The 26,031-nt window shown below is 40.0% G+C and overlaps 2 protein-coding genes across 9 annotated transcripts in view; one reads left to right on the top strand and one right to left on the bottom strand.

The window, feature by feature from the left end:
- Positions 1 to 16,734, bottom strand: part of ssh1 (slingshot protein phosphatase 1) — a 53,172-nt gene extending 36,438 nt beyond the window's left edge. Inside the window, exons 1-3 of one of the 4 annotated variants that reach the window (XM_004910619.4) lie at positions 14,613 to 14,989; positions 10,428 to 10,538; positions 5,248 to 5,412 (exon numbers count right to left, since the gene is read on the bottom strand). In XM_004910619.4, coding sequence (XP_004910676.2) covers positions 5,248 to 5,313 — 66 coding nt within the window. In that variant the 5' untranslated portion in view covers positions 5,314 to 5,412; positions 10,428 to 10,538; positions 14,613 to 14,989. Of the gene's footprint in view, positions 1 to 5,247; positions 5,413 to 10,427; positions 10,539 to 14,612; positions 14,990 to 16,599 lie in introns of those variants that run through there. The other 3 variants (XM_004910620.4, XM_004910618.4, XM_002932081.5) reach the window with 3 other exon arrangements.
- Positions 16,735 to 17,096: 362 nt separating this feature from the next.
- The window catches only part of dao (D-amino-acid oxidase), a 32,148-nt gene continuing 23,213 nt past the window's right edge, over positions 17,097 to 26,031 (top strand). Inside the window, exon 1 of one of the 5 annotated variants that reach the window (XM_031890190.1) lies at positions 17,097 to 17,271. The gene's annotated coding sequence lies outside the window, so the exon portion shown is untranslated. Of the gene's footprint in view, positions 17,272 to 17,655; positions 17,782 to 19,791; positions 19,878 to 25,571; positions 25,672 to 26,031 lie in introns of those variants that run through there. The other 4 variants (XM_031895468.1, XM_031900973.1, XM_031903549.1 and 1 more) reach the window with 4 other exon arrangements.

Below are 26,031 nucleotides of genomic sequence, written 5' to 3' on the forward strand. Positions count from 1 at the left end.
ATTGTATGTAGCAGACAGATGGTGTCGAAGTCCCCCGCCTCTGTTAAGGGATGGTTTCTCCACTTTGACATGAATGGCCTCTTTTACACCTCTTTCAAACCAGCGGTCTTCTTTGTCCAAAATTTGGACGTTGCTGTTTTCAAAGGAGTGTTCCTTGTCTTTTAGGTGTAGAAATACAGCAGAGTCCTGGCCTGTAGTGTTCGCCCTCCTATGCTGAGCCATTCGCTTAGAGAGCAGTTGCTTTGTCTCACCAATGTAAAGGTCGGTGCACTCCTCGCTACACTGGACTGCGTATACAACATTGCTTTGTTTTTCCTTTGGTGTTGGATCCTTTGGGTGTACAAGTTTTTGTCTCAGTGTGTTGCTAGGTTTGAAAAACACAGGGATGTGGTGTTTGTTGAAAATTCTCCTGAGTTTCTCCGACACTCCTGCTACATATGGGATGACTATATTGCGCCTTCTCTCTGCCTCAGGACAGTTATTCCTTTTGGTGTTCCTGTTGGGCTTAGTTGCTCCTGTTTTGACAAAGGCCCAGTCTGGGTAGCCACAAGCTTTCAGTGCTCCTCTGAGATGTTTACATACCTTGTCCTTGGACTCTGTATCAGTTGTCACACTTTCCGCCCTGTGGTGTAGAGTTCTAATGACACCCAGTTTGTGTTCCAGCGGATGGTGGGAATCGAACAACAGATATTGATCCGTGTGAGTGGGTTTCCTGTATACTTCTGTTTTCAAGATACCCCCCTCTTGAATGGATATCAAACAGTCCAAAAAAGCAAGTTTGTTCTCATGGACATCCTCCCTTGTGAACTTGATATTGTTGTCCACTGAGTTAATGTGTTCTGAAAAGGCCGCCACTTCGTTGGATCTGATTTTAACCCACGTGTCATCTACATACCTGAACCAGTGACTTGGTGTAGTTCCATTGAATGTGAGTAGGGCCTTCCTTTCCATTTCCTCCATATACAAGTTTGCTACAATGGGAGAAACTGGTGAACCCATTGCACAGCCATGTTTTTGCCTGTAAAATTGGTCCTTGTATCTGAAGTATGTGGTGTTAAGGCACAAATCTAACAATAAACATACTTGGTTGGGACTGAGTTTCGTTCTGCTGCCGAGGGTGTTATCTTTCTGCAGTCGATTTCTTACAGTCTCAGTAGCCTCTGCTGTAGGTATACATGTGAATAGTGAAGTGACATCATATGATACCATAGTTTCTTCTGCCTCTAGTTTAACTCCTTGAATCTTGGTGACAAACTCTTTGGCATTTTGGATATGATGCACTGTTTTACCTACCAATGGGGCTAAGATGTTGGCCAAGTATTTTGAAATGCTGTAAGTCACTGAATTGATGCTGCTGACAATAGGCCTGAGTGGTGCTCCATCTTTATGTATCTTGGGGAGTCCATATAAGCATGGTGTAGCTTCTCTGGGGTACAGGCGGTGGTATAAAGCTCGATCAATGGCTTCCTCCTTTTCAAGTTGTTGTAGGCAATCTATCACCTTTTTCTTGTAACTGCTGCTTGGGTCTCTCCTTAAAGGTTCATATGTATTGCTATCACTGAGTAGCGAGGTCATTTTGCAGTGATAGTCAGTTGTGTTTAGCACAACTGTGCATCGCCCTTTATCTGCTGGCAGGATGGTGATGTTCGGGTCCTTACTAAGGGATGTGAGAGCTCTCCTCTCTTGTGTAGTAAGGTTAGAGGGGGGTGCTTTGGCACTTGACAATGCAGCTGACACTTTTAGTCTGAGTTGTTCTGCTTCCTCCACCTTTATATGGTTGTTATTGATGGCAGATTCTGTGGCTGTGATTAGCTCAACCACTGGGATGTGTTGTGGTGTCACTGCATAGTTTAGCCCCTTGGCTAGCACGTCCTCTTCTGGCTGAGTAAGTACCCTGTCTGATAGGTTCTTAACCCATGTATCTTTGGTGTTCTTGGATGTCTCATCTTTCTGCCTCCAAGTTAGTTCTTCTGTCCTTTTCAAACCGCTGCTACGTGACAGTAAGCTGGTGAACTTGCTTATTTGCCTCTCCTTACTCTTAATGTGTTGTGCCATCTGTGCATGTTCAATGAACTGAACCACCCTTTCCAGAGTTACATCAGGTAGCTGTTTTGTCAAACTCTGTTTCAGTTGTTCAATTTTCTGTTTAAGGGCCTCAATGGTGAAGTTGATCTGTCTAACCCGTTCATTTAGTAGATGTTTTTGGGCCTTCATTAAAGATATTGCTGGCTCTGTGACCTTTTACAGTGGAACCCAGGCGTAGGCTACAAGGAGTGAGTCCCTGATGTCTGCATCTGAGATTGAAGCGTAGATGGTTCCGATAGTCTGCGAGTTTTCTTGCTGTTCTTTCATATTCCCGAACCAGTTTTAGAGTATTCTCTCCAAAATGAATGGCAATATGTCTATGAAGATTTTCATTTATCCAGGTCATGGTATATCTAGTATAAACATCCATTCATGCAACACATCCATTCATGCAACTCCAAAAAGTAACACCTGTTTGAAGAGTTGCATGATACTTTGGTAATCCTCTCAAAGTAACTCCACAGCATTCACACCTCTGTGAGTTTCAGATGTCACCTCTCTGAAGAGTTACAAAGTGCCATTGTGATTGGATTAGTGGAAGAGTATATATGCTGAGGACTTCCCATACCAGTCAGTTGAACTGAAGAAGCTGCTCAGATGAGTAGTGAAACGTCTTCAATGATTACTAAACAAGTCCAGTTGCTTTAAATTTATTTATACTAGATATACCATGACCTGGATAAATGAAAATCTTCATAGACAAACTGTGTTGATACAAACTTGTTACTTTCTCGGCTCACCCCTGACAGCTAGCTACAGTAGCATGTTCATTTTGATACTTTTGCTTCTGTTTAAGCTGCTGCTTGGACCTTTTGATTACTTGCTTGTACTTATTATTATTTCTCTTGTGTTTTTTGTTTTTATTGCATGTTTTCAGTTTTTTTATTGGTTTATCTCTGGTATCCCGTCTCTGGCGACGTATGATGACGTCATCTCCACTTTTTCCCGCCATTTTGTGCTTTTTTAGACACTGTGTTTGTTGTATTCACCACTTTGATAAAGGCTAGTGCTAGCCGAAACGTTAGTCTCCTCTTTAATAAAAATAATTTGTTTATATAAGTCCTGTGAGTGCTGACCCTCATTGAAGCACCTTATATATATTTTATGGCATCCAATCTGTCCTGATTTGGACATATCCTTACTGTCCAGCTGAACCAAAACCAAACCTTTTGAGTCATAAGATAGCAGAAGGCAATGCTATGCGTGTTTATTTATTTAGCTAAAATTTGATTATGTTAAATTGGGAATTAATGACAGCAGAAATGATGTGGCTTTTACCATCTTCCATTACTTGTTTGTTAAAAAAATCTAGTCCAATAGATGCACAGCATTACATTCACGCAGTTACTGCAGTTTGTATATAGTATTCAGTTTGTTCTATTAATGTTCGATTAAGCATGGGCAGCTGTTTTTTTGCTGGGGGGAAGCTGTAATGCAACCCTGTAAATGGACTAATGTGAGCACAGTTCAGCCACCTGAAACATAGGGTATGTTTTGGGTTACAACCTGCAATGCAACCACTTTCAGTATACTGCATGTGTCACTCATGCATCAGAGACAATGTACTGTATATACAGTGGATAATGTTTCCCAACACCATCACAAATTGCAAATAATACTGGAGTCTCGTGGCCACATAAAAACCTTCTACTGTCTTTACAGGAATGCAAAGAGATCAGAAGGGCCCAGGATGATACCAAATTTAAATATACTTTTTCAAAAGAGGTCATATTCCTGCAGTACTAGGATTTCCCTAAAGAATTTTGCTTTTGTAGGTTATGCCCACTGTTCCTACTAAGGCTAGTATCACCCAAAACTTGCTCAGTGCTCTACAGTTTGCTGTGTGCACTTATAAGATAACTTGTATGTGTAGGAATGAGCACATGGGTAAGGTTAATGTCATACTATGCATTTTTCTCTCCAAATAGGAAAAAAACAAAACAAAACAGGGAACTGGCCCAATGTCAGCCACTCTGTTGTAGTAACAGATGTAAACGTTATCTGCCCTGTGCGCCCAGTGATAGCAATAGATGCCAGTTACTAAACAAGATTGGTATTTTGTCCAGTGGCAGCAAAAACATATTGCAACATCAGTCTTACCCACATCCTCATACATATAGCCCACCTTTCTGCGAAAGAGTCTTTAAAAGCCAATTTATGTGCACATAGCATAGGGTAATTTGCTCTGCAAATGGTATTTTTGGATACAAATTTGGTGAGTTAAGCCACAGGGTGATGGTAGCCTACAGCTTGCCATTAGGAAAACTATAAGCCCAAACAATGTAGGTCTCTATAAAAATATTGCATAAACAAGCACATATGTAAAACCCTGCTTCACCTAAATAAACCATTTTCATAACAATATACTTTAGAAGTACAGTATATGCTATTGGGTACTTAAGAATTAAAGGCCACCTCCTGTGATCATAGGATTCAGAGTGCACACAAACATGCCCTAGCATATTTTTGCCGCCTCCTGTGATCAATTAATGGACAGAGTTCCGTCTGTTGTGGTCATGTGATCTCTGAGGGAGGACACAGCCCATCACTAAATAGTGGATCAAGGGAAAGGATGTAAAAAGGGCAATATTTACTAATATGTATATTTCAGTTTGGCGAGATTATTTAATAGGCCACTTAACATAATATAAACTTTTGGTATTCATTCTGGGGGTATAGTTTTCTTTTAATGTGAATGAATTTGGTTACAACAGCACCATCTGCTGGTCAGTTTCCAAGCTTAATCAAGTCAATGAACTAGTCATAAGAAAGAAAAAAGGTCTGTTGTGATATTTCACAGTTTAGTAAAGACGAGAGAAACATTATCTGAGGTTTCTGATGTCTTTCCTAAACAGAGGAACATCAGAATAGGCCTCTTTCTTCTGACAAGTTTATCGACTGCATCATAGTCAGAAACTGAACAGCAGGTGGCGATATTGTAACAAAATTCATTCATACTAACAGTATATACTTCCATTAATGTCTTAGAATCTTATAAAAAAAAAGTGAATTGCAAAACTGCTTAGAAATTACAAGGTCATTAATTTTACTGGTTTAGTTAGCCTTTAAAATGTAGGATTATTGATGTTATTTGTAAGCAGGAGATGAGGCCTACACATCCAACATAATTGCCTGTGTTTCCTTGGCCCCTAGGAAGCTCACCTCGCTGGTGCTGGCTGAGGAAGTAGCGCTGGGGGTCGGCGATCTCTGAAGTGTCACTAAGGCCATTATTGCTGACTTCCTGTGTCACGCTCAGGGGACGCAGATACAACCAGAGTGGAATGTAAGAGTAGTGGTCACTGTTTCCGAGAGTAGTGTTCGGCTGTACTACACAAGGAAGGAAATGTTATTTCTAAAATAGTCCAAAGTACACCTAAGTAAATTTAACACACCATGGTATATGCAAAAGCAAAAAAAAACTTTAATATATTGAAAACATGTACAGGACAATACAAATACATTACAAACAATAGCATATACAGTGGTGTGAAAAACTATTTGCCCCCTTCCTGATTTCTTATTCTTTTGCATGTTTGTCACACTTAAATGTTTCTGCTCATCAAAAACCGTTAACTATTAGTCAAAGATAACATAATTGAACACAAAATGCAGTTTTTAAATGAAGGTTTACGTTATTAAGGAAGAAAAAAAACTCCAAATCTACATGGCCCTGTGTGAAAAGGTGATTGCCCCCCTTATTAAAAAATAACTTAACTGTGGTTTATCAATTTCAATTTTCAATTTCAATATCAATTTCTGTAGTCACCCCCAGGCCTGATTACTGCCACACCTGTTTCAATCAAGAAATCACTTAAATAGGAGCTACCTGACACAGAGAAGTAGCCCAAAAGCACCTCAAAAGCTAGACATCATGCAAAGATCCAAAGAAATTCAGGAACAAATGAGAACAAAAGTAATTGAGATCTATCAGTCTGGTAAAGGTTATAAAGCCATTTCTAAAGCTTTGGGACTCCAGCGAACCACAAATGGCAAAAACATGGCAAAAATATGGAACAGTGGTGAACCTTCCCAGGAGTGGCCGGCCGACCAAAATTACCCCAAGAGCGCAGAGACAACTCATCCGAGAGGCCACAAAAGACCCCAGGACAACATCTAAAGAACTGCAGGCCTCACTTGCCTCAATTAAGGTCAGTGTTCACGACTCCACCATAAGAAAGAGACTGGGCAAAAACGGCCTGCATGGCAGATTTCCAAGGCGCAAACCACTTTTAAGCAAAAAGAACATTATGGCTTGTCTCAATTTTGCTAAAAAACATCTCAATGATTGCCAAGACTTTTGAGAAAATACCTTGTGGACCGACGAGACAAAAGTTCAACTTTTTGGAAGGTGCGTGTCCCGTTACATCTGGAGTAAAAGTAACACAGCATTTCAGAAAAAGAACATCATACCAACAGCAAAATATGGTGGTGGTAGTGTGATGGTCTGGGGTTGTTTTGCTGCTTCAGGACCTGGAAGGCTTGCTGTGATAGATGGAACCATGAATTCTACTGTCTACCAAAAAATCCTGAAGGAGAATGTCCGGCCATCTGTTCGTCAACTCAAGCTGAAGCGATCTTGGGTGCTGCAGCAGGACAATGACCCAAAACACACCAGCAAATCCACCTCTGAATGGCTGAAGAAAAACAAAATGAAGACTTTGGAGTGGCCTAGTCAAAGTCCTGACCTGAATCCTATTGAGATGTTGTGGCATGACCTTAAAAAGGCGGTTCATGCTAGAAAACCCTCAAATAAAGCTGAATTACAACAATTCTGCAAAGATGAGTGGGCCAAAATTCCTCCACAGCACTGTAAAAGACTTGTTGCAAGTTATCGCAAACGCTTGATTGCAGTTATTGCTGCTAAGGGTGGCCCAACCAGTTATTAGGTTCAGGGGGCAATTACTTTTTCACACAGGGCCATGTAGGTTTGGATTTTTTTTCTCCCTAAATAATAAAAACCCTCATTTAAAAACTGCATTTTGTGTTTACTTGTGTTATCTTTGACTAATAGTTAAATGTGTTTGATGATCAGAAACATTTTGTGTGACAAACATGCAAAAGAATAAGAAATCAGGAAGGGGGCAAATAGTTTTTCACACCACTGTACATACCACCATTGCCACAGTGCAAATTAGCAAATCTGTTCAAGCAAAAAAAAAAATCCTTATAGGAGGGACAAACAATCCTAGCATTCAGGGTTGCCAGGTTTACATCTCAAAACCAGCCAAACACTAACACAAAACTAGCCAAAAATATAGCCAAAAGCGATTTTAAAAGAAGCCCAAAAATAACCCGATGTACTTTGAAAAATCCCATTAAATAAAGTAAAAAGTATCAAAATCAATACCCTCTCTACATTTAACAAGGGACATTTTATAGTAGGGATGCACCGAATCCACAATTTTTGGATTCACCCAAATTGGTCTAAACGGATTGTCTAAACCGACATTATTAGTTTACCTTTTCGGTCAGTAAAATTCTCTATTGATCAAATGCTTTACAGATTAGGATTTGCACAGGCTGTCACTGACTTGCTCTAAACACTTTTTACAGATGCTGGCAAAAGAAAGGTTTGCTGGCTAGTCCTGGGCACAGGCTGTCACTGGGGTTGTTTGATGTTATTGTTTCTCACTAAGGGTAAGCTCAGCATAAGGCAACCCTGCATGCAACTTTATTTATTATTTCTGGCAGGTCAGTGTTTTTGCACCTTTCCTACATAAACCCAATCGAACAAGCTTACGTCATATAACTATATATTTATATATTTTCCCTTTACAAAGTTGAATAGTAACCCTTGAGTTGCAAACTTCTTTGTCCATCGGTATACAGGTATACAGGTATACAGGATTCACCAGTTTAAGAAACTATACCTGCGGAGAAATACTTGCCCCTGGATTCTGAACCATTGCCATACCCCTTACCAGCAAACTAGGCAAATGTGTTTTGTATCTCCTTATGCCTTGTAGTACCATAATCAACCTTGGCAACTTTGCCCAGCAATAAATAGGTCTTACCACTAAGGTAACAAGAATATAGAACCAGCACAGAAGAGCAATATTTCTAGGCATGCCCCTTCTACAGACATGCAGATCAGTGTACAATGCAAGCATATAAAGACAAAAGTTTAACATAAGTAACAAGACAAGTGAATCACCTACTGTGATAAATATAAAAAGTCCACAAAGTCCAAAAAATAATTGCCAAATTCTACTCCAATTTCACACATAGAAGGTTCTAAAAAGTCCAATTTTTTTTTCATAAAATCAGCCAATAATACATACTTTAAAACTCACTCTTCATCAGACTAAGTACAGTGGAGGAAATAATTATTTGACCCCTCACTGATTTTGTAAGTTTGTCCAATGACAAAGAAATGAAAAGTCTCAGAACAGTATCATTTCAATGGTAGGTTTATTTTAACAGTGGCAGATAGCACATCAAAAGGAAAATCGAAAAAATAACTTTAAATAAAAGATAGCAACTGATTTGCATTTCATTGAGTGAAATAAGTTTTTGAACCCTCTAACAAAAAAAGACTTAATACTTAGTGGAAAAACCCTTGTTTGCAAGCACAGAGGTCAAACGTTTCTTGTAATTGATGACCAAGTTTGCGCACATTTTAGGAGGAATGTTGGTCCACTCCTCTTTGCAGATCATCTCTAAATCCCTAAGGTTTCGAGGCTGTCTCTGTGCAACTCTGAGCTTGAGCTCCCTCCATAGGTTTTCTATTGGATTAAGGTCCGGAGACTGACTAGGCCACTCCATGACCTTAATGTGCTTCTTCTTGAGCCACTCCTTTGTTGCCTTTGCTGTATGTTTTGGGTCATTGTCGTGCTGGAACACCCATCCACGACCCATTTTCAGTTTCCTGGCAGAGGGAAGGAGGTTGTTGATCAGGATTTCACGATACATGGCTCCGTCTATGCGAATAAGTTGTCCTGTGCCCTTAGCAGAAAAACACCCCCAAAGCAAAATGTTTCCACCCCCATGCTTGACGGTGGGGACGGTGTTTTGGGGGTCATAGGCAGCATTTTTCTTCCTCCAAACACAGCGAGTTGAGTTAATGCCAAAGAGCTCTATTTTGGTCTCATCAGACCACAGCACCTTCTCCCAGTCACTCACAGAATCATTCAGGTGTTCATTGGCAAACTTCAGACGGGCCTGCACATGTGCCTTCTTGAGCAGGGGGACCTTGCAAGCCCTGCAGGATTTTAATCCATTGCGGTGTAATGTGTTTCCAATGGTTTTCTTGGTGAAGTTCTAGGATGCTTTTTCACCTTTCTCAGAATCATTGACACCCCACGAGGTGAGATCTTGCGTGGAGCCCCAGAGCGAGGTCGATTGATGGTCATTTTGTGCTCCTTCCATTTTCGAACAATCGCACCAACAGTTGTCACCTTCTCTCCCAGCTTCTTGCTAATGGTTTTGTAGCCCATTCCAGCCTTGTGCAGGTCTACAATTTTGTCTCTGACATCCTTGGACAGCTCTTTGGTCTTTCCCATGTTGGAGAGTTTGGAGTCTGCTTGATTGATTGATTCTGTGGACAGGTGTCTTTTATACAGGTGACTAGTTAAGACAGGTGTCCTTAATGAGGTTGACTAATTGAGTAGAAGTGTCTAACCACTCTGTGGGAGCCAGAACTCTTAATGGTTGGTAGGGGTTCAAAAACTTATTTCACTCAATGAAATGCAAATCAGTTGCTATCTTTTATTTAAAGTTATTTTTTCGATTTTCCTTTTGATGTGCTATCTGCCACTGTTAAAATAAACCTACCATTGAAATGATACTGTTCTGAGACTTTTCATTTCTTTGTCATTGGACAAACTTACAAAATCAGTGAGGGGTCAAATAATTATTTCCTCCACTGTATGTGAGGTAGAATCAGGCTGATAAATGCTACCATTAAAATGATCAAGCATCTTGTTGTTGCACTGAAATGGAATGCAGCAGATTTGTTTCTTTGTATGAATAATCAAACACCAATTACATTTTTAGAAATGAAAAAGTGTGTTCTACAGCTGCACTGTTGAAAGGCAATGCCCGCAGCGTATATCTACAATAAGCTTTACCTTTATAATTTGGCACATTCCTTATCCACTGCATAAGACGCTTTTCTTTCTCCCAAACTTTGCATTGCTTCCTACCATATTTCCCCCATTTGACATTTCAGCAAATTTCTTGCTAATGCTAACCACTATGTATTTGGTGACGTATGTAACCAAGCAGTGCAGGGTGATTGGACTGAGATAGGACAGCGCAGCTGGTAAAGGTTACTGAAATGACGGACTGGCACAGAACCTGCTAAGTCTCTGTAGCTGATTTGTACTGTTGTTTCTCCTTACATTTGTTACAGATTCTGTTGTCTTCCAACTGATGGAGCAGCTTGTTCAAGGCAGACTGTATGGTCCACTGCAACTTTTGGATGCTCTCAGGCACTTGTTGGCTAGCTGGTACTGTAAGTTAAGTTTTTAAACACCGGTCAGTTTCCTCATCCTAAATCACAAATACAGACAGCCTGGTCACTCCCTTAATGCCAGCAAAGCTAATTAAACTGCACCTATCACCCCTTCAATGGAAGTGCAGGCTAACAGATCCCGCACATTGAATTAGAGAAACAACTGCATTTTGCCAAGAAAAGCCGGCTGTCAAGTGCTTTGGTACAGGAAGCCATGTTGGGGCATGGGCAGGTGCCCCTATCTGACGCTAACAGCCTGCACCTCCTGTGGGGGGAAAACAATTTTTTAGGAGATAGGTGTCCTTTAAGTCATATGAGAAATGTTCAGTTTAAAGAAGAACTACATCCACCCCAGGTCGAAAAGCCCCCTTAACTGGCCATCTTCCATTAATTTGGATATGCTTCAGGTCCCACCGCCGACACAGACCCCGGCTAGCCCCATAGCATGCTCAAGCGGGGTCGGCAAGACCCAAAAGATATCTGAACGGAAGATTGTGCCCAGGTATGCTGCTGCACTGTTTTGCTTTTTAGGTTGGGTTTTTTGAAAAGGACAATTTTGAACGTTACACACAATGCAAGGAGAGATATGGGGGGGGGGTATATGCAGGGCATTTGAGGGGGCTTTTCAAACCCGGAGGGGGTGTAGTTCTCCTTTAAACAGAAGCAGGGGATATCTGCATGACATATGCTCTTCTTTTGCATTATCCTTCATTCTCCTTATGCTAAAGTCCCCTTTAATTTTTCAAGGACATAGCAAAGTAAGACAACGCATATGCTCCAACACTTAACCAATTTTCATGTTTTATAGGGTAAAAAATTCTTAAATAAGACTTGACCTGGGAATCTTGTTAAAGAATGAAAAGATGAAAAAAAGGTGGTATTGACTGATTTAGGCTGCTATTACCAGACATCATATCAGCATAATTGAGAATAAAACCCAGATAATAGAAAATATAATGTAAATTGCATGCTCAGTGCAACTATACATTTATTTTCTGTTTCCAAATAGAAAAAAAGAATGGACATTGCAAAACAGAGAGAAATACTAGTTAATCCCACCCAGTATGCTAGAACATACACATGAGGTGATTCCATTATCCATCTCAAGCGCAGACAACGGAATTCTGAGGAATGCATTTATATAGAAATTATCCCACCCAAAAGATGTCCAGCAGCAGTACATTTTCACTACAAAGTTCCTAGTTGTGGCAGTCTGGCTGATTTTAAAAAACAGACGTGGCAAGAAGTAACCCATATATACTTTTTTGTGGTGATTGATGTCTTGCTTGTACACATAGATGCTGAACCAGGGACAATGATAGTATCACTATAGGTTAAGCATAGCCATAGAACAGGGGGCTCAAACTCAATTTACCTGGGGGCCGCAGGAGGCAAAGTCAGGATGAGGCTGGGCCGCATAAGGGATTTCACAAAAAAATTGGCTTTCAAGGGATAATGCAAGGCACGGCGGGCAGGAGCTGCTGATTGCGGAAATGACGTTATGCCATCATAACAGTTATTATAGGAAGACGTTCTGTGTGCACAATTAGCTCCTTAGCAGCTAATTGTGCACACAGAACGTCTTCCCATAATAACTGTTATGATGGCATAACGTCATTTCCGCAATCAGCAGCTCCCGCCCGCCGTGCCTTGCATTATCCCTTGAATCGCAATAAAAATCGCGATCCATTCATTGCTTTTGAGAAGGCGTTGGTGCGGGCCACAAAATACTGTACCGAGGGCCGCAAATGGCCCGCGGGCCGCGAGTTTGAGACCCCTGCCATAGAAAATTATATTATTTAATTAATAAATTAATAATAAAGAATTCATCAGTGGAGCATATAAAATGTAATTACCAAAATTCAGCCTACGGTAGCAAAAACATGCAACGTTTCGGGGCTCCCACCCCTTTATCAAACATAAAATTCATTGCAATGTCAGCAGTATTTAAAACTCATTCAAACCCACCTGCTAACATTTTCCAAGCACAAGGTACAAACTTCAAGCACGTAATTTAGAGTATAGCTAAACTATACACAATAAAATCCTGTGCTAACATTTATGTTCTATACACATTCCAGATTATATCATATGCACATTTAAATTTCTAATCACAGTGACTTAAATAATTACCAATCTAGGATGGATAGATAATACCACTACCAGCTCAGTTGCAGCATCAAACTAATAGATGCAAGTCATGCTTGTAATTTAACCCTTCTGTATATATCTGTAATGTGCGTATCCAACACTTCTACCTCTGCTAGGGTTATATGACTAAATTATGTATAATGAAAGCCTTTGGAAACTTTGCTACAAGAAAATTGGCATGTCTGGGATATCTTTTGTTTTTCTGTATGTAGTGAATTCCAGCACAATTGTACACTGTTCCACCCAATTTTGGATGTTTATATAACATGGTGAAACATCTTGAGAAAGGTTCTAGACCGGAACCGAAACGTTGATGTAAAGATGGCTTTTTGAATAAACTTTAGAAATAGAATAGAATACGGATTTCCTACCCAAACTAATACTTCACTACGACTTACAAACTTCAACCACCATTAAAAACCAATTGCTTCTTTTCATGCTGCAAGCTGCAAAAGCCATCATTCCAAAAAAATGGAAGGACAAAACCTCACCCACCAAACAGGAATGGATATCTCTGCTAGAAGAGACAAGACAAATGGAAGAAATAACTGTGATCATACATGGGAAAAAATATTGGGAGACATGGTCCCCATGGATAAACTTTCTCAATCCCCATAAATAGACAAAAAAAAACTGTACCCATGGACTCTAATACAAACTGAATACTCCCTAGACAGGGAAACCACACAACTCTCTCTTTACAAGCAAGCCCTATAATATTGTCTATGATGTGAAAAATTGTGAAATGTTAATTCTATGACATAAAATACCTGCATAGCCCTTCCCCACCTCCCTCCCTTCATCCTTCTTTTTTCTGTACCCCCCTTCCCCCCATTAAAATGTTATAAATAAAGATTAAAAAAAAAAAAAAAAAAGAAATAGAATACAACGGAGTGCACAAAAATTCCGCTGTTATATATATGTATATAAAATTAAGCATCCCTTTATAAAGTGATACTACACATACAATTGTGAAACCAACCACTTCCAACACGAACACATGGTGGTGTTTGCAATTGTCATTTAATATCAAACTGGACCAATGGCCCTGTGCCCTACAGCAACAGGAAAGCTAGTAGGTCTCTCAGCAAAACCCAGGGCCTAAGGAAGGTAACACTTCAATGCAGATAACAGCCTCCAAACTGAACTGAATACAAACATGCCAGTAAAGGCACACCAGTAATGGACTCAGTATTATGTTAACCCCAGACATGCCTGTAACTATGCATAACATGGACTTAGCAAATTATTTTGACCCCAGACACACCAGTAAGTCCTTTACAGTATAGGTATGGGATCCGTTATCCAGAAAATGTAAGTGTAACAATAAAACAGTAGCTTGTACTCAGGGTTGGACTGGGCCGCGGGGAAAAAACGGTGGGCCCCGGCGACCCAGACCCGACCCTTGCCGGCGCTCCCTCGGCCGACCGTTTCTCCCCTGATGCCTAAAAATTATGCGCACTCAGTGGAGGACATCGGGTGGCGGACTCTGCGGGGGGGGGGGTTGGTTATAGAGTCTCAGCGGGGGAAGGGATTGTTAGGGGGTGCGGGGGTTGCAGCCGGGTGGGGGCACTTGCAGGGCCACTGGGGCATCAGCCCGGTGAGCCCTGCCCCCCCCCTCCGACCCTGCTTATACTTGATCCCAACTAAGTTAAAATGATTTCTTATTGGAGGAATAGCTATCCTACTGGGTTTAATTAATGTTTAAGTTATCTTAATTATGGAAAGACCCCTTATCCAGAGAACCCCAGGTTGCAAAAGTTCTGTATGACAGATCCCATACCATTATATGGAAATCCCTACTACCTCTGAAAGTTATTATTCAACAACTGAATCAACCAAATGCCACTGTGACCCCCCCATCACACCCAGAGACAAGCACAGCAGCACACACAATTGCACACTTCTAGTTATTCCTCACCCCCAGCCAGAAACCGGCTCTGGTTCATCCATCCACTTATGTCTTCGCTCTTCTTGCCTCACTATTGATCGCTTCCCCTTGCTTGTCGTGTTTTGTCAGTGGTCAAACTGGAGTGGCAGTGAAGAGAAGTGATTAGCAGGCCGGGTAGTGCAGGCAGGGTGCCAGAATGGGGGGCCACTGGGGGGGCTACACCCCTGTCACTGTTCAGCAATTGCAGACTGGCAGCAGAATGAAGCTTGGTGGGTCAGACTCAGTCAGCTAGAGGGTTAGTTTGGGCCATTGGAGGAAGGCTGCTCTGTCTGTCAGCTCTGCCTGCAGGATCGCACGCAGCTAATAGATAACAGGCTCCAGCTTCAACAAATGCACCGCCCACTTCCATTGCATGCTGGGTATTGTAGTTTTATTTAGTTAAGTGAGTAGCAGTTGGCTGAGGCTGCTGTCTATCAAGCCCACTGGAAAACATTAACCATTTGCCACCCACAAGCAGCCTGTATACTAGTTGCTGACTATACTTAACCAGGTTGAACTATTGTCAGGGCATATCAATTATTGATTTTAATACATTGTATCTGCATAACCTCATATTGATATCCCTCTAATATAGAGCAAATCTCATAAAGTGCATCGAGTGTGGAATAACAATTCATGGAAGTCTAATACATGAAGTGCGTAATAGTGAATTCAATTACAATTTAAATAGGAGTTCATAAAGTTATCTATCCAAATAATCTTGCACAATTTATTTCTCCAATTTGTAAAACTATAAATAAAAATACAATGATGTTAAAAACATTTGCCACATCTCAGGGTGTATATAATAAATATATAAGTAAATAGGTAAGGCATTCATTCTGCCACAGCTCAAAGTAGGAGCAATTAGTTAACTATTAAATGACACTCCAAAAGGGCCTTTATTTTAAGGCTAGTTTCTAACATTACATAACATGGCCTTTAAACAGAGATTTGATTATGCAGAGCAATAAACATCTATCAAATGAAAGGCAGTTATTCTGCCACATTTCATTAAAATTCAAACTACCATCATACTTTTTTGCATGATCCATTCTGTCATGGATATGTTTGTGCAAAACATAATACCATATATATGCTTATTTGCAGTACAAGTCACCATATAACAAGTCCATAAATTATTATTGTAAAACAGTGTGAATATATTTCTTCATACGGAAAGTGCAAAATGAAGAACACCATGTTCACATAACTTTCAAAATGCATTTGCTTTGTAACTATTCATGTTTGTTACAAACTTTATCAAAATGTGAAGACAAGGGACTTCAAATAAAGCAAATATTAATAAAGACACCAGAATAAAAATAATTCCACACCAAGTTGTTAAACAGCAGGCTGAGGTTAATCATTACAATCATTACAGTACGCAGATATAATTTTATAAAGATTAAAAAAGAGGGACAATTCTCTATCTTCATTTAACGCCTTGGGTGAAGCTGTATCCAAAATGCATATCCATTTTAATTTTGTTTCTTATACAAAAGTACCCTATCACCATTTTTAACCTATACTCCTAAACCAAAGTTGGTTTTACCTGAGGCAAAACCTCCATAAAATGCATTGCCCTATCCTCATGTTACTGGCATAACTATAGAGAAAGTTGTGGTCTGGGCCCACCTGTGTCCAGGGGGCCTTGACCATGGGGTCTGCTTAATAGTTGCAAATAAATCCCCCTCCTTAGTCTCTCTCCTACCTGAGGGAAAGGACATGAGGGATGCGGGCAGGGGACATGGATGGGGGTGGGGAGTGAGCAGGCAGGTAGGAGTCCCTGTGCACTGGCTCCTCCATACCTGGCCTCACCAACATACAGTTAACCACATGGGCATTTTAAAATATATGTCACATGTTTAGTTTCTAAAGTCCTTAACCTTAAAGTGCTTGCCTGTATTTGGGTGGTAAAAGTTATCACTCTTGATAACAAAATTGCAGTTGGTACACATCCCACATCTATAAATACCTGTAGTATTACTCTGCCAAGTTCCCTGTTTTCTAACAGGTTTTGTGAGGGAATATACCAATTGATCCTTCAGGTTGGGATCCCTCTTGTATACATCCTGAGATGTGGCTCGTGTTTCTGGATGAAGCAGGTGACATTTGCTTTGCTTATTGACCCAGATGCACATGCTGTCAGTGGATTTAAAGCTCAGGATGAGCATATAAGCCAGACTGAGCTAACTACAGACCGCTTGCTTTCTAAAAATAGCTGTTCTACAGATTTATTTATGAATCTTTTTTTTTTTTTATGTAGCAGGATATCCCAATGATTACTTGACCAAAATCAGAGGTGACTTGGGCCATCCTGCCACCCAAAGTGGAAAAGCCTGGCTAATTCTGCATCCTAACAACCCCCCACCCATCCCCCACAGCTAACTAACCCTCAGCTTACATTTTCACCTGCTCTTGAGTGGGTGATAGAAAGTGGGGGGGCGGGGTGGTGGTAACAGATTCTCTAGTGTAGTGAGTGCAGCCAAAATCTCCTACAATAATATAATTCAATTCTCTGCAGAGGTGTAGGTAATGTGCACATTGCCAGCCTGAAATAAGATATAAGAACTTATGACTTTGTTCAAAATATCTTCAGCCTATCAAAGTAAAGGGTTCAACAGCAAGGTCAAACATTGACACTAGAGTAAGTATTTATTTATTTTAGACCTGATAATGTTTGTTATTTTGTGTGATGTATCTGCATATTGGGAGAAACCCAAAGATATTAACCCTATATAGTAAAATGAATTAGCTGAGGATTTCTATATTTCCCTATTTGCCTTTGACAGTTGTAGCACGGTGGATTTTTATAATGATTTACAATATACAGTATACATCTGCTTTGACATATGAATCAAATCTTAGGTTATTAATAATGGTTCACCCCCTTTATTACAGCAGTGAATGTGGAGCATTCTCTCTGTTACACAGACTTTAACTCTTTAGGGCAAGATTTACATTATGTCATTTCCTTTTGTTATGGTTTACCCCACACTTTTTACACATGGCACTAAACCCTCTGGCACAGTATTTTCTACATATACAAACACTCTTGCCACTACTAGTAAAAAGTGTGAGGGGACAGCAGCATCGGACTGGGCCGATCCCTCCCAGGGTGCTTCAGTGATTCGCCGTCTACCCTGACGCACCGCAGGTAAGATTCTTTTAGGGGCACTGGGGTCGGAGGGTGTTGAGGGCCTCCTGGGGGGCGGCTGGGGGGACATTGGGGGGTGCAGGGGCCCCTAAGGCACCCCCTGCACCCCCCAGTCCGACCCTGGGGGACAGCCTTACATAATCATCAAGAGGAATTTTTACCTGCAACCTCATCACAAATATCAATGTCTGAGATATGAGCGTACTAGAAGATTGTAAGCTCTTTTGGGCAGGGCTCTCTTCACCTCTTGTATCGGTTATTGATTGGTTTATATTTTACTCTGTAATGTTAATAATGAGCCAGAGGTGTTTTAGAAACAAGTGCTGTCAACTGACAGTGGTGTGTACAAATCAATCTCTTTGACACCTTGTCAACTGTTAAAGAAATACTGTACTGTACTGGGAAAAATGCATTAATAGAGCTTCTCCCACAGAATCCTGCATTGAAATTTGTTTTTCAAAAATGCAAACAGATTGTTTTATATTTTAATTAAAAAATTTCACATGGGGCTAGTCATATTCTTCATTTCCCAGGGTGCCACAGCCATGTAACCTGTGCTATGATTGTGCTTCAGTCACACTTTACTGCTGTGCAGCAAGTTAGAGTGATATCTACCCCCTCCCAGCAGCCAATCAGCAGGATTATAGGAAGGTAGCAAGATAGCAGCTCCCAGTATATATCAGAATAACACTCAATAGTAAGAAATCCAAGTCTGGCTTGGGACTCCTCTATTTACATGGGAGTAGGAGAAACAATAGGTTATCTGAAAGCAGTTCTACTGTGTAGCGCTGGCTCCCTCTGAAAGCTCAGACTCAGGCCCAAAGCACTGAGATGACTGCCTACTCACCAATATTACAACTTAAAAAATACTTTTGTTGATTCAAGAATAACATTTTAAATGGTAGAGTGAATTATTTGCTATGTAAACAATTTGTAATTTAGAAATGAAAAGTAAGAACATGGGGGCTGCATCTATTACGCTTGTGGTTGTGTAGCAACCAGTGGCACAGGAAACACTATGCATGAGGGAAGAATAGATTCCAAAATGTTAACAAATTCAGGATGCCAATGTGAAACAATCAGCCAAGAAGCTGAAGCTGAAAAGTGTTTCTGACTCTAAGGGGCACATTTACTAATCCACGAACGTCCGAAAAGCGTTCGAATGCGTTTTTTTCGTAATGATCGGTATTTTGCGATTTTTTCAGAAATTGTCGCGTCTTTTTCGTAGCCGTTACGACTTTTTTGCAAATTGTCGCAACGTTTTCATAGCGTTACGACTTTTTTCGTAGCCATCGCGCCAAGTACGAAAGTTTCGGATTCATTCAAGCTTTGGTATCGTGACTTTCCTTGGGCCAGGTTGGAGCTGCAGAGTGCCATTGAGTCCTATGGGAGGCTTCCAAAAGTCTGAAAAAAAGTCTGAGGCTTGCAAAAGTCTGAAAGTTTTGCCCACAGTTTAGGAGCGATCAATACAAAAAAGTCGCGACAAGATACGAGCAAATCGTAACGGCTACGAAAAAGTCACGACAATTTGCGTAAGTCGTAATGGTTACGGAAAAGTCGTGATAATTTACGAAAAAGTCGTAACAGCGACGAAAAAATAGCAAAAAATACGAAAAAGTCGCAAAATGTTCGTTTTCCAATCGGAATTTTTCCCATTTGGATTCGTGGGCTAGTAAATCAGCACCTAAGGCTGATGGCCCATTGAGGGAGCTAGTGGCCCGCAATAGACCTCTGCTAACACGGACAACTGACCGCTATGGAATTCCTTTCTACCGACAACACTGGGAATCACCTTGCATTGCTTTGGCTTTCCAAAGTCACGCAAAATGTCCTCCTGCAGGTATAAGTTCTAATGATTTCTGGCATTCAGTGTTCAAAAAACGTTTCCCTGCTTAGAGTACAATAATTTGTGCCAGAATTGAAACAGCTAGAATCAGTAAATATAACGTGTTAGATATTAACATGTTGAGACAAACCTTTGCCCATTTTTATAATGCAACCTTTGGTCAATAAAAGCAGGTATATACTGAGGCAGCAACTCCAGTCTCTGCACTTCTGCACTCCTGTAGTCGACTTTTTGCCACACAAAGGTGAGGGTGAGTACATAAATGCTCCATAAATCAAATTATCATTGACAATACATCCATGGACTGCAGTAAATACTGGAATATGGTAAATGTAGATTTACCTGTACAGCAACACTCATTGTAACTGACTGTTTTATCTGAATTTGTTGTGTTATTTTTAGTTTCCAAAATCATTATAAAACCATTTCATGTATGTTTTAATTTAGAAAATTTAATAAAACCGAAATTAAGGGAACAGCATATTGGGATTTAAGCACTGTCTATTGTATTTTTAATTTTAGGAGGGACCTTTTAAATGGATATTTCAGTTCCATTGGTTTCAAATAGTACACCACCATCAGTATTAACTATTATTCTGCTGATTTTTATTTTTGACTATTTTTGACTCTAAGATTGAAGATGAAAGTCAAATTTTTCATATTCTAATGTCTCCCAGGAGTGGGCAACTCTCTAAATTATTAAAATTTCATGCTACAACTAAAACTGCTGCCTGGGGTGAGTTTAAGACCAAAATGTCTGTAAATCTCTGGTGTATGGGGGATAGTTAGGGGTTGGTCCATGTGTGTGTGTATGGGAAAAAAATTGGGTACAAAAAAATATATATATGTATACTTTTAAATGTATTTCATATGCTTGTTGTACACTTCAGTTGTCATCAGTTTTCTGCCAGCTTTGCTTCTCCCAAAACTAACTTCTTTGGCTATCTAGCCTGCATACAGAATACAGTATTTAGGATCCTATGTGCTTCTTTTGCTCTATAGACCTCCATGCTCCACATTCTTTACTTGCCGTTTTTTTTGTAACTCTCTTCACCATTCTCTGTATAATGCCAAGATTTGTCCATTCCTGTGCCCTCCTGTGCCTATTTCTCTGTGCAGTGGTCTGTCCGACAAATGGTGCATGCTGGACAGGGTATTATTAAAGTGATTGCTGCACTTGGAGGGGGGGTTATATTAAGATTTACTCACAGTTATAATGCTGTAGTCCTTTTAAATTTATTGTAGGGTCTGGTATGCATTTCTATTAATACAGAACCAAGCAGTTATGTTTTAAAGTAACTTTTTAACAAGAACAGACTTAAATTGTATGGTTAGGCATGTGTTCAAAGGCTTGGGCAACCCTTGTCAAATTACACCTTTTGTTTATTTTCCAACAAACTTTTAAATATACATTCACTACAAATGCTCAATAGTTTTAAAGTTATTAGTCAATTTGTCAGTTATTTGTCTGTTGCGTTCTGTCTCTTTTTGAGACAATGTAACAGAAGCCAGCCTTGTCTGCACCTTCATACACATAGGGGCAGATTCATCAAAGTACAAGTTTGAATCCCGAAATGAGTAAAATTCAGATTAGATACGATAATTTCTGATGATCGGAAATGTTACGAAAATGCTTACGAAAAAATCGTAACAGTCATGATAATATCGTATCGGCGAACCGAAAGTCACAAAATTTTCGTATCCGAACGATTGTAAACAGCAGAAAACCTTTCTGACTTTGATCCTTCTGTGCATGTTTTTGGAAGCCTCCCATAGGACTCAATGGCCCTCTGCAGCTCCAACCTGGCCCAAGGAAAGTTACAATAACAAGCTTAATGAATCCGAAACTTTCATACTCGTTTCATACGCACAGTTCTATAAATTAGAAAAAATACGGATTTTTTGTATTTGGAATCATTGGTACTTTGATAAATGTGCCCCATAGGCCTATTGATCATCTGGCTTCTGTTACATTGTTTCAAACCTCAACCCCCATCACCAGGCCAGAGAATAGAATAGGACAGATACTGCTTTAAATAAGTTATATTGACACATAACTTTAAAACCATTGAAAAATATTTCCCTTATAATGGAAAGTATCATAGAATAGCAATTTCTTTCATTAGACAACATTTTATGCTTCTCATTCAGAAATATATTTAGGTTACCTTGCATGTACTGCATGTTTAAGAGGTATGTTAAGAGGCATGTTAAGAGATTTTAATATACATTTAAGGCTGCTGGGGACTGTAAAGGCTATTCCTAAACCTTATTTTTAATTTTTTGAAATAGTTAATTGTGGACTTTGCAGCAGAATCTCACAGCGTAATAGATCCACCCTATGCTTAGCAGTTGTAACGTTGTCTTTTCTTCAAATAATTTTTTTAATTAAAGCATATCTTTGTTGATTGTGGCCAAAAAGTTTGGCTTCAAAATGCATTAGTATTACATACTTCAGACTTTACTTTTTGTAATGAGATTGTAGGTAAGGTTTTCTTCTGGTGATTCTTCAGTACAAATAACGTTTGTTGCACCATAGAGTGGTACAATATTCCAGGGGAATATGGAGGTACTCTGGAGGTTATGTAGATTTTTCTTGGTCTTCCAGAACATGACTAAATTTTAACATTTCCCCTTCACTTCCATTCCTCAAAGATATTTCTTATATCACAAGTAGGAAGTGTTTATGTATCATTCTGTTGCCTTACCCTACATAAGAGTCAGTTATATTTATTTTAAGACCTTCACTCAACTGCTTAGATGACTCCAACTCTCAGCCTGTGTTTAGTAGGCAGGCAGAGAAGATTCACTTCTATACGTTCTTTTGTTTAGCTTCACTGACAGGCACAGTGTCAGCCTAAGTACAAGTTATACAGAGTAGAGGTCGGCTTGAAAAAAGTGAAAACTCCTTTTTTAGCTTTGAATAGCTGCCCCCGTGGTTACACAGCAGCTTGTTTATATAAACTATCATAGTCAGTGCAGGGCAACAGTACATTATATTTTATTTGGTTTAAAATACTTTTATTTTTTTGGAGTTACTGTGGCTTTAAATTGCAGCACCATAATAATTACTCCTGGTTTAGATTTTGTTGCACAGGCTCCCCCCTCAGGTTATTCCTAAATACTACAATCTATGACAAGCATACGTGAAAGAAAGCATGTGTGCACACCCATACTTAATAGGTAATAAACAACTAAATATAAATGCAGTAGGCTTATGAGTACTGCACAATTTTTGGCCAATCCTTTCTGAAGAAGAAATTAGTTAAATTAGGCTTTCTATTTCTGTTTATGAATTAAGGTGTTGCTTGTATGCAAAATGCATATGGATTGTTTGCATAGTTTATCTGTAAAACACAATAAAAGCAAGTGAGGAATCAATCCAGTGACTAGGGAGCCTTATGGTAATGGCATGGGGGGGCAAATTTGTGGGTGAGAGGTGGTGGGTAGGGGGCTCTCAGAGGTGGCAATGCTACATGACCTGGCTTTGCAGTCTGGTTTGAGCCTAGTCTGGTTCAAGGCTAATGTGAAGACATCAAAGGCAACCAATGGAACTATAATAATAAGCAATCAAAACATATGAATAGTAACACATGCACATATGTTTCCAAAAACTAGTTATTTAGCTTTAGCAGCCTCCACTCTTGAAGTCATGGAGGAGCCCAGAAGGTAAGTTCCAATGGAACAAGAGTGTATTTATTACTAGGCACAGTGCTGCTTGCTATGAGGAAAAGCTCTCTGCAAAAATACAAACATGTATACTGTATATTTTTTCTCTAGACTCTAGAAAATCTTTATATATTGTTTCTTCATGTCAATTATGTGCTTTCCTATCTCAGGAAACTTTTTTGGTGGCATTGTGTGCTACTCATTTATAACTCTTGCCCTTTTGCAGTCCAGGAAGTAGATACCAAGCAGAGAAAAAGGATTGTATTTATAACAAATAATCAGCTTAAGGTGGCCATACACGCACCGATATTATCGTACGAAACCTCGTTTCGTACGATAATCGGTGCGTGTATGGCATGTCAGCGAGCCGACCGATATCGCAGGAAGCTGCTGAAATCGGTCGGCTCGCCGATCGGCCAAGTTAGAAAATTTTGATCGGGCGCCATAGAAGGCGCCTGACCAAAATTCTCCCTTCAGAGCTGAATCGGCAGAAGGAGGTAGAAATCCTATTGTTTCTACCTCCTTACCTGCCGATTCAGCCCTGAATGGTGTGTGGCGGATCTGACGATGTTTCGTGCGACCGACGGTCGTACGAAACATCGTGAGATCGCCACGTGTATGGCCAGCTTTAGAGTAGGAGTTTTATTTACAGAGTGGAGGAGTTTAACCACCCAGACAATTTGCTCAGACAAAGACGTTTGTATTCCAGTTCTGACACTCACGTGCTGTGTGTGTTGTTCCCTAAATACTGTCAATTAAAGGGATTCTGCCATGATTTTATGATGTACCTTTTATTTTTAAATTACACTGTTTACAGAGCAAATAATTCACTCTACCATTTAAAATGTTTAAACCAACAAATTTACACCAATATTACAACTAAAATAATACATTTGTTTTTTCAAGAATATGATTTGAAATGATAGAGTGAATTATTTGCTATGTAAATAGTGCAATTTAAAAATAAAAAGTATACCATAAAAATCATGACAGTATCCCTTTAAGGTCAATAGAACCTAAGTCACATAATAGCATTTTTGGGTTTCTCTTGCTTGGGTGCTATACTCATGCTCATGCCTACCACTAGGGGGGCATGTGAGCACATTTAGCAATGAAAATGATTCTTGATTTTTTTTTTTTCATCTCTATCATGCTGAAATCTTCTCCACCCCCAGGAAACCTGATTTTTTTAGGCTAATGGCACATGGGACAGTTTTTACACAATGTACTTAAGTTGGTAGAGAAATGCCTGAAGCCACCCTAAAATATTGTGGAGCAGTATGGGCACTTTTGTATGTTTACCCACTCACTAAAATTCAGGACAGTATTGGCAGCGCTCTTAGCCTGTGGAGGCACCATCAGTTCAGGCAACTAAATCCTTCAGCAGAGGTGTAAAGGTTCCCATACACAGGCCAATAGTTATCGGCCCGTGTAGGGGCAGAACCAAGGGGCCTGGCCGACCGATATCTAGCCTGAAATAGGCCAGATATCGATCGGGCAGGTTAGAAAATCCAGTCGGATCGGGGACCGCATTGGCTTGTTGATGCGGTCCCCGAACTGACTGCCCCATTGCCGCGTGTAGAATTTGAACATTTGGCCCCAGGGCCAAACGATCGAATTCGCCTACATGCCTCCCCGATATCGCCCACCCGTAGCTGGGGATATCGGGTGAAGATCCGCTCACTTGGCAACATCGCCAAGCGAGCAGATCTGCCCGTGTATGGCCAGCTTCAGGGAGCTGCTATCTTGTTACATGCCCATTGTCCTGTTAATTGTCTGTTGGCTGGGGAAAGGGTAATATCACTCCGATTTGCAGCTCAGCAGTAAAGAGTGAGTGAAGTTTATCAGTGCACAAGTTACATGACTGTGGTACCTTGGGAAATAAAGAATATAGTTAGCCCCATGTGAAATTTCAAAACTATATATATTAAAAATCTGTATGTGCTTTTAAAAAATGGATTTAAATGCAGGATTCTGCTGAAAAAGCTCTATTAACTGATGCCTTTTGGAAAAAAAAAAAACATGTTTTCCCATGACAGTATTCCTTCATGTTTATTTTGAACAGAAGTGCTATGTACATGATACACAACTCTAGACAAAGGTGCATCAGGGAGATTTAGAATAGTGTAAAAACAAAATCCTAATATAAACAGTAATGTGTATTTTAAGAAAACAGATGCTGAATAGTTAGCAGGATACAAGAACACTTGAGGTGGAATTGGGACAGCTCATTCTTGAATCTTTCAGCAGGGCGTGTGCCACAAACAGTCTAACCTGGGGGAGGTGAAAGAAAATTCATTACTTCAGTTTTTCTATTGGTTCCTAACCCTTTTAACCAGTGCAGACAGTCATAGTGCTGGAGAGTGGTCAGTAACGTAAGTATGTTTGCATTTTGCTATGTATTTGTTATGTGCGGCTATCAAAAAAGCTTAGAAGGAATTTAAGCTGCTTATTTTTGTTTGAAGAATTTGACGCTTTTATCCAGTTTTCTTATTCATTTTTCAGAATTAACTACATATTTAATGGCATATTTATACAAGCCATTGTAATTCTCCCCAGGCTATGCCATCAGAATAGTCAACCAACTGCTTTGAGGCTTCTAATAAGTTGTTTGCTGAATTAAAATAACAAGAGGAGCGGCAAGGGCCCACTGCATGGAGACCTTTTTGGTCTAGCATTTGATTTTCTGTTGCCAACACTAGCCTATTATAGTCTTGATCTCCATATTTCTAGGA

Source organism: Xenopus tropicalis, chromosome 1, assembly GCF_000004195.4.
Source record: "Xenopus tropicalis strain Nigerian chromosome 1, UCB_Xtro_10.0, whole genome shotgun sequence".
In the NCBI taxonomy this organism is placed as follows: Eukaryota; Metazoa; Chordata; class Amphibia; order Anura; family Pipidae; genus Xenopus; species Xenopus tropicalis.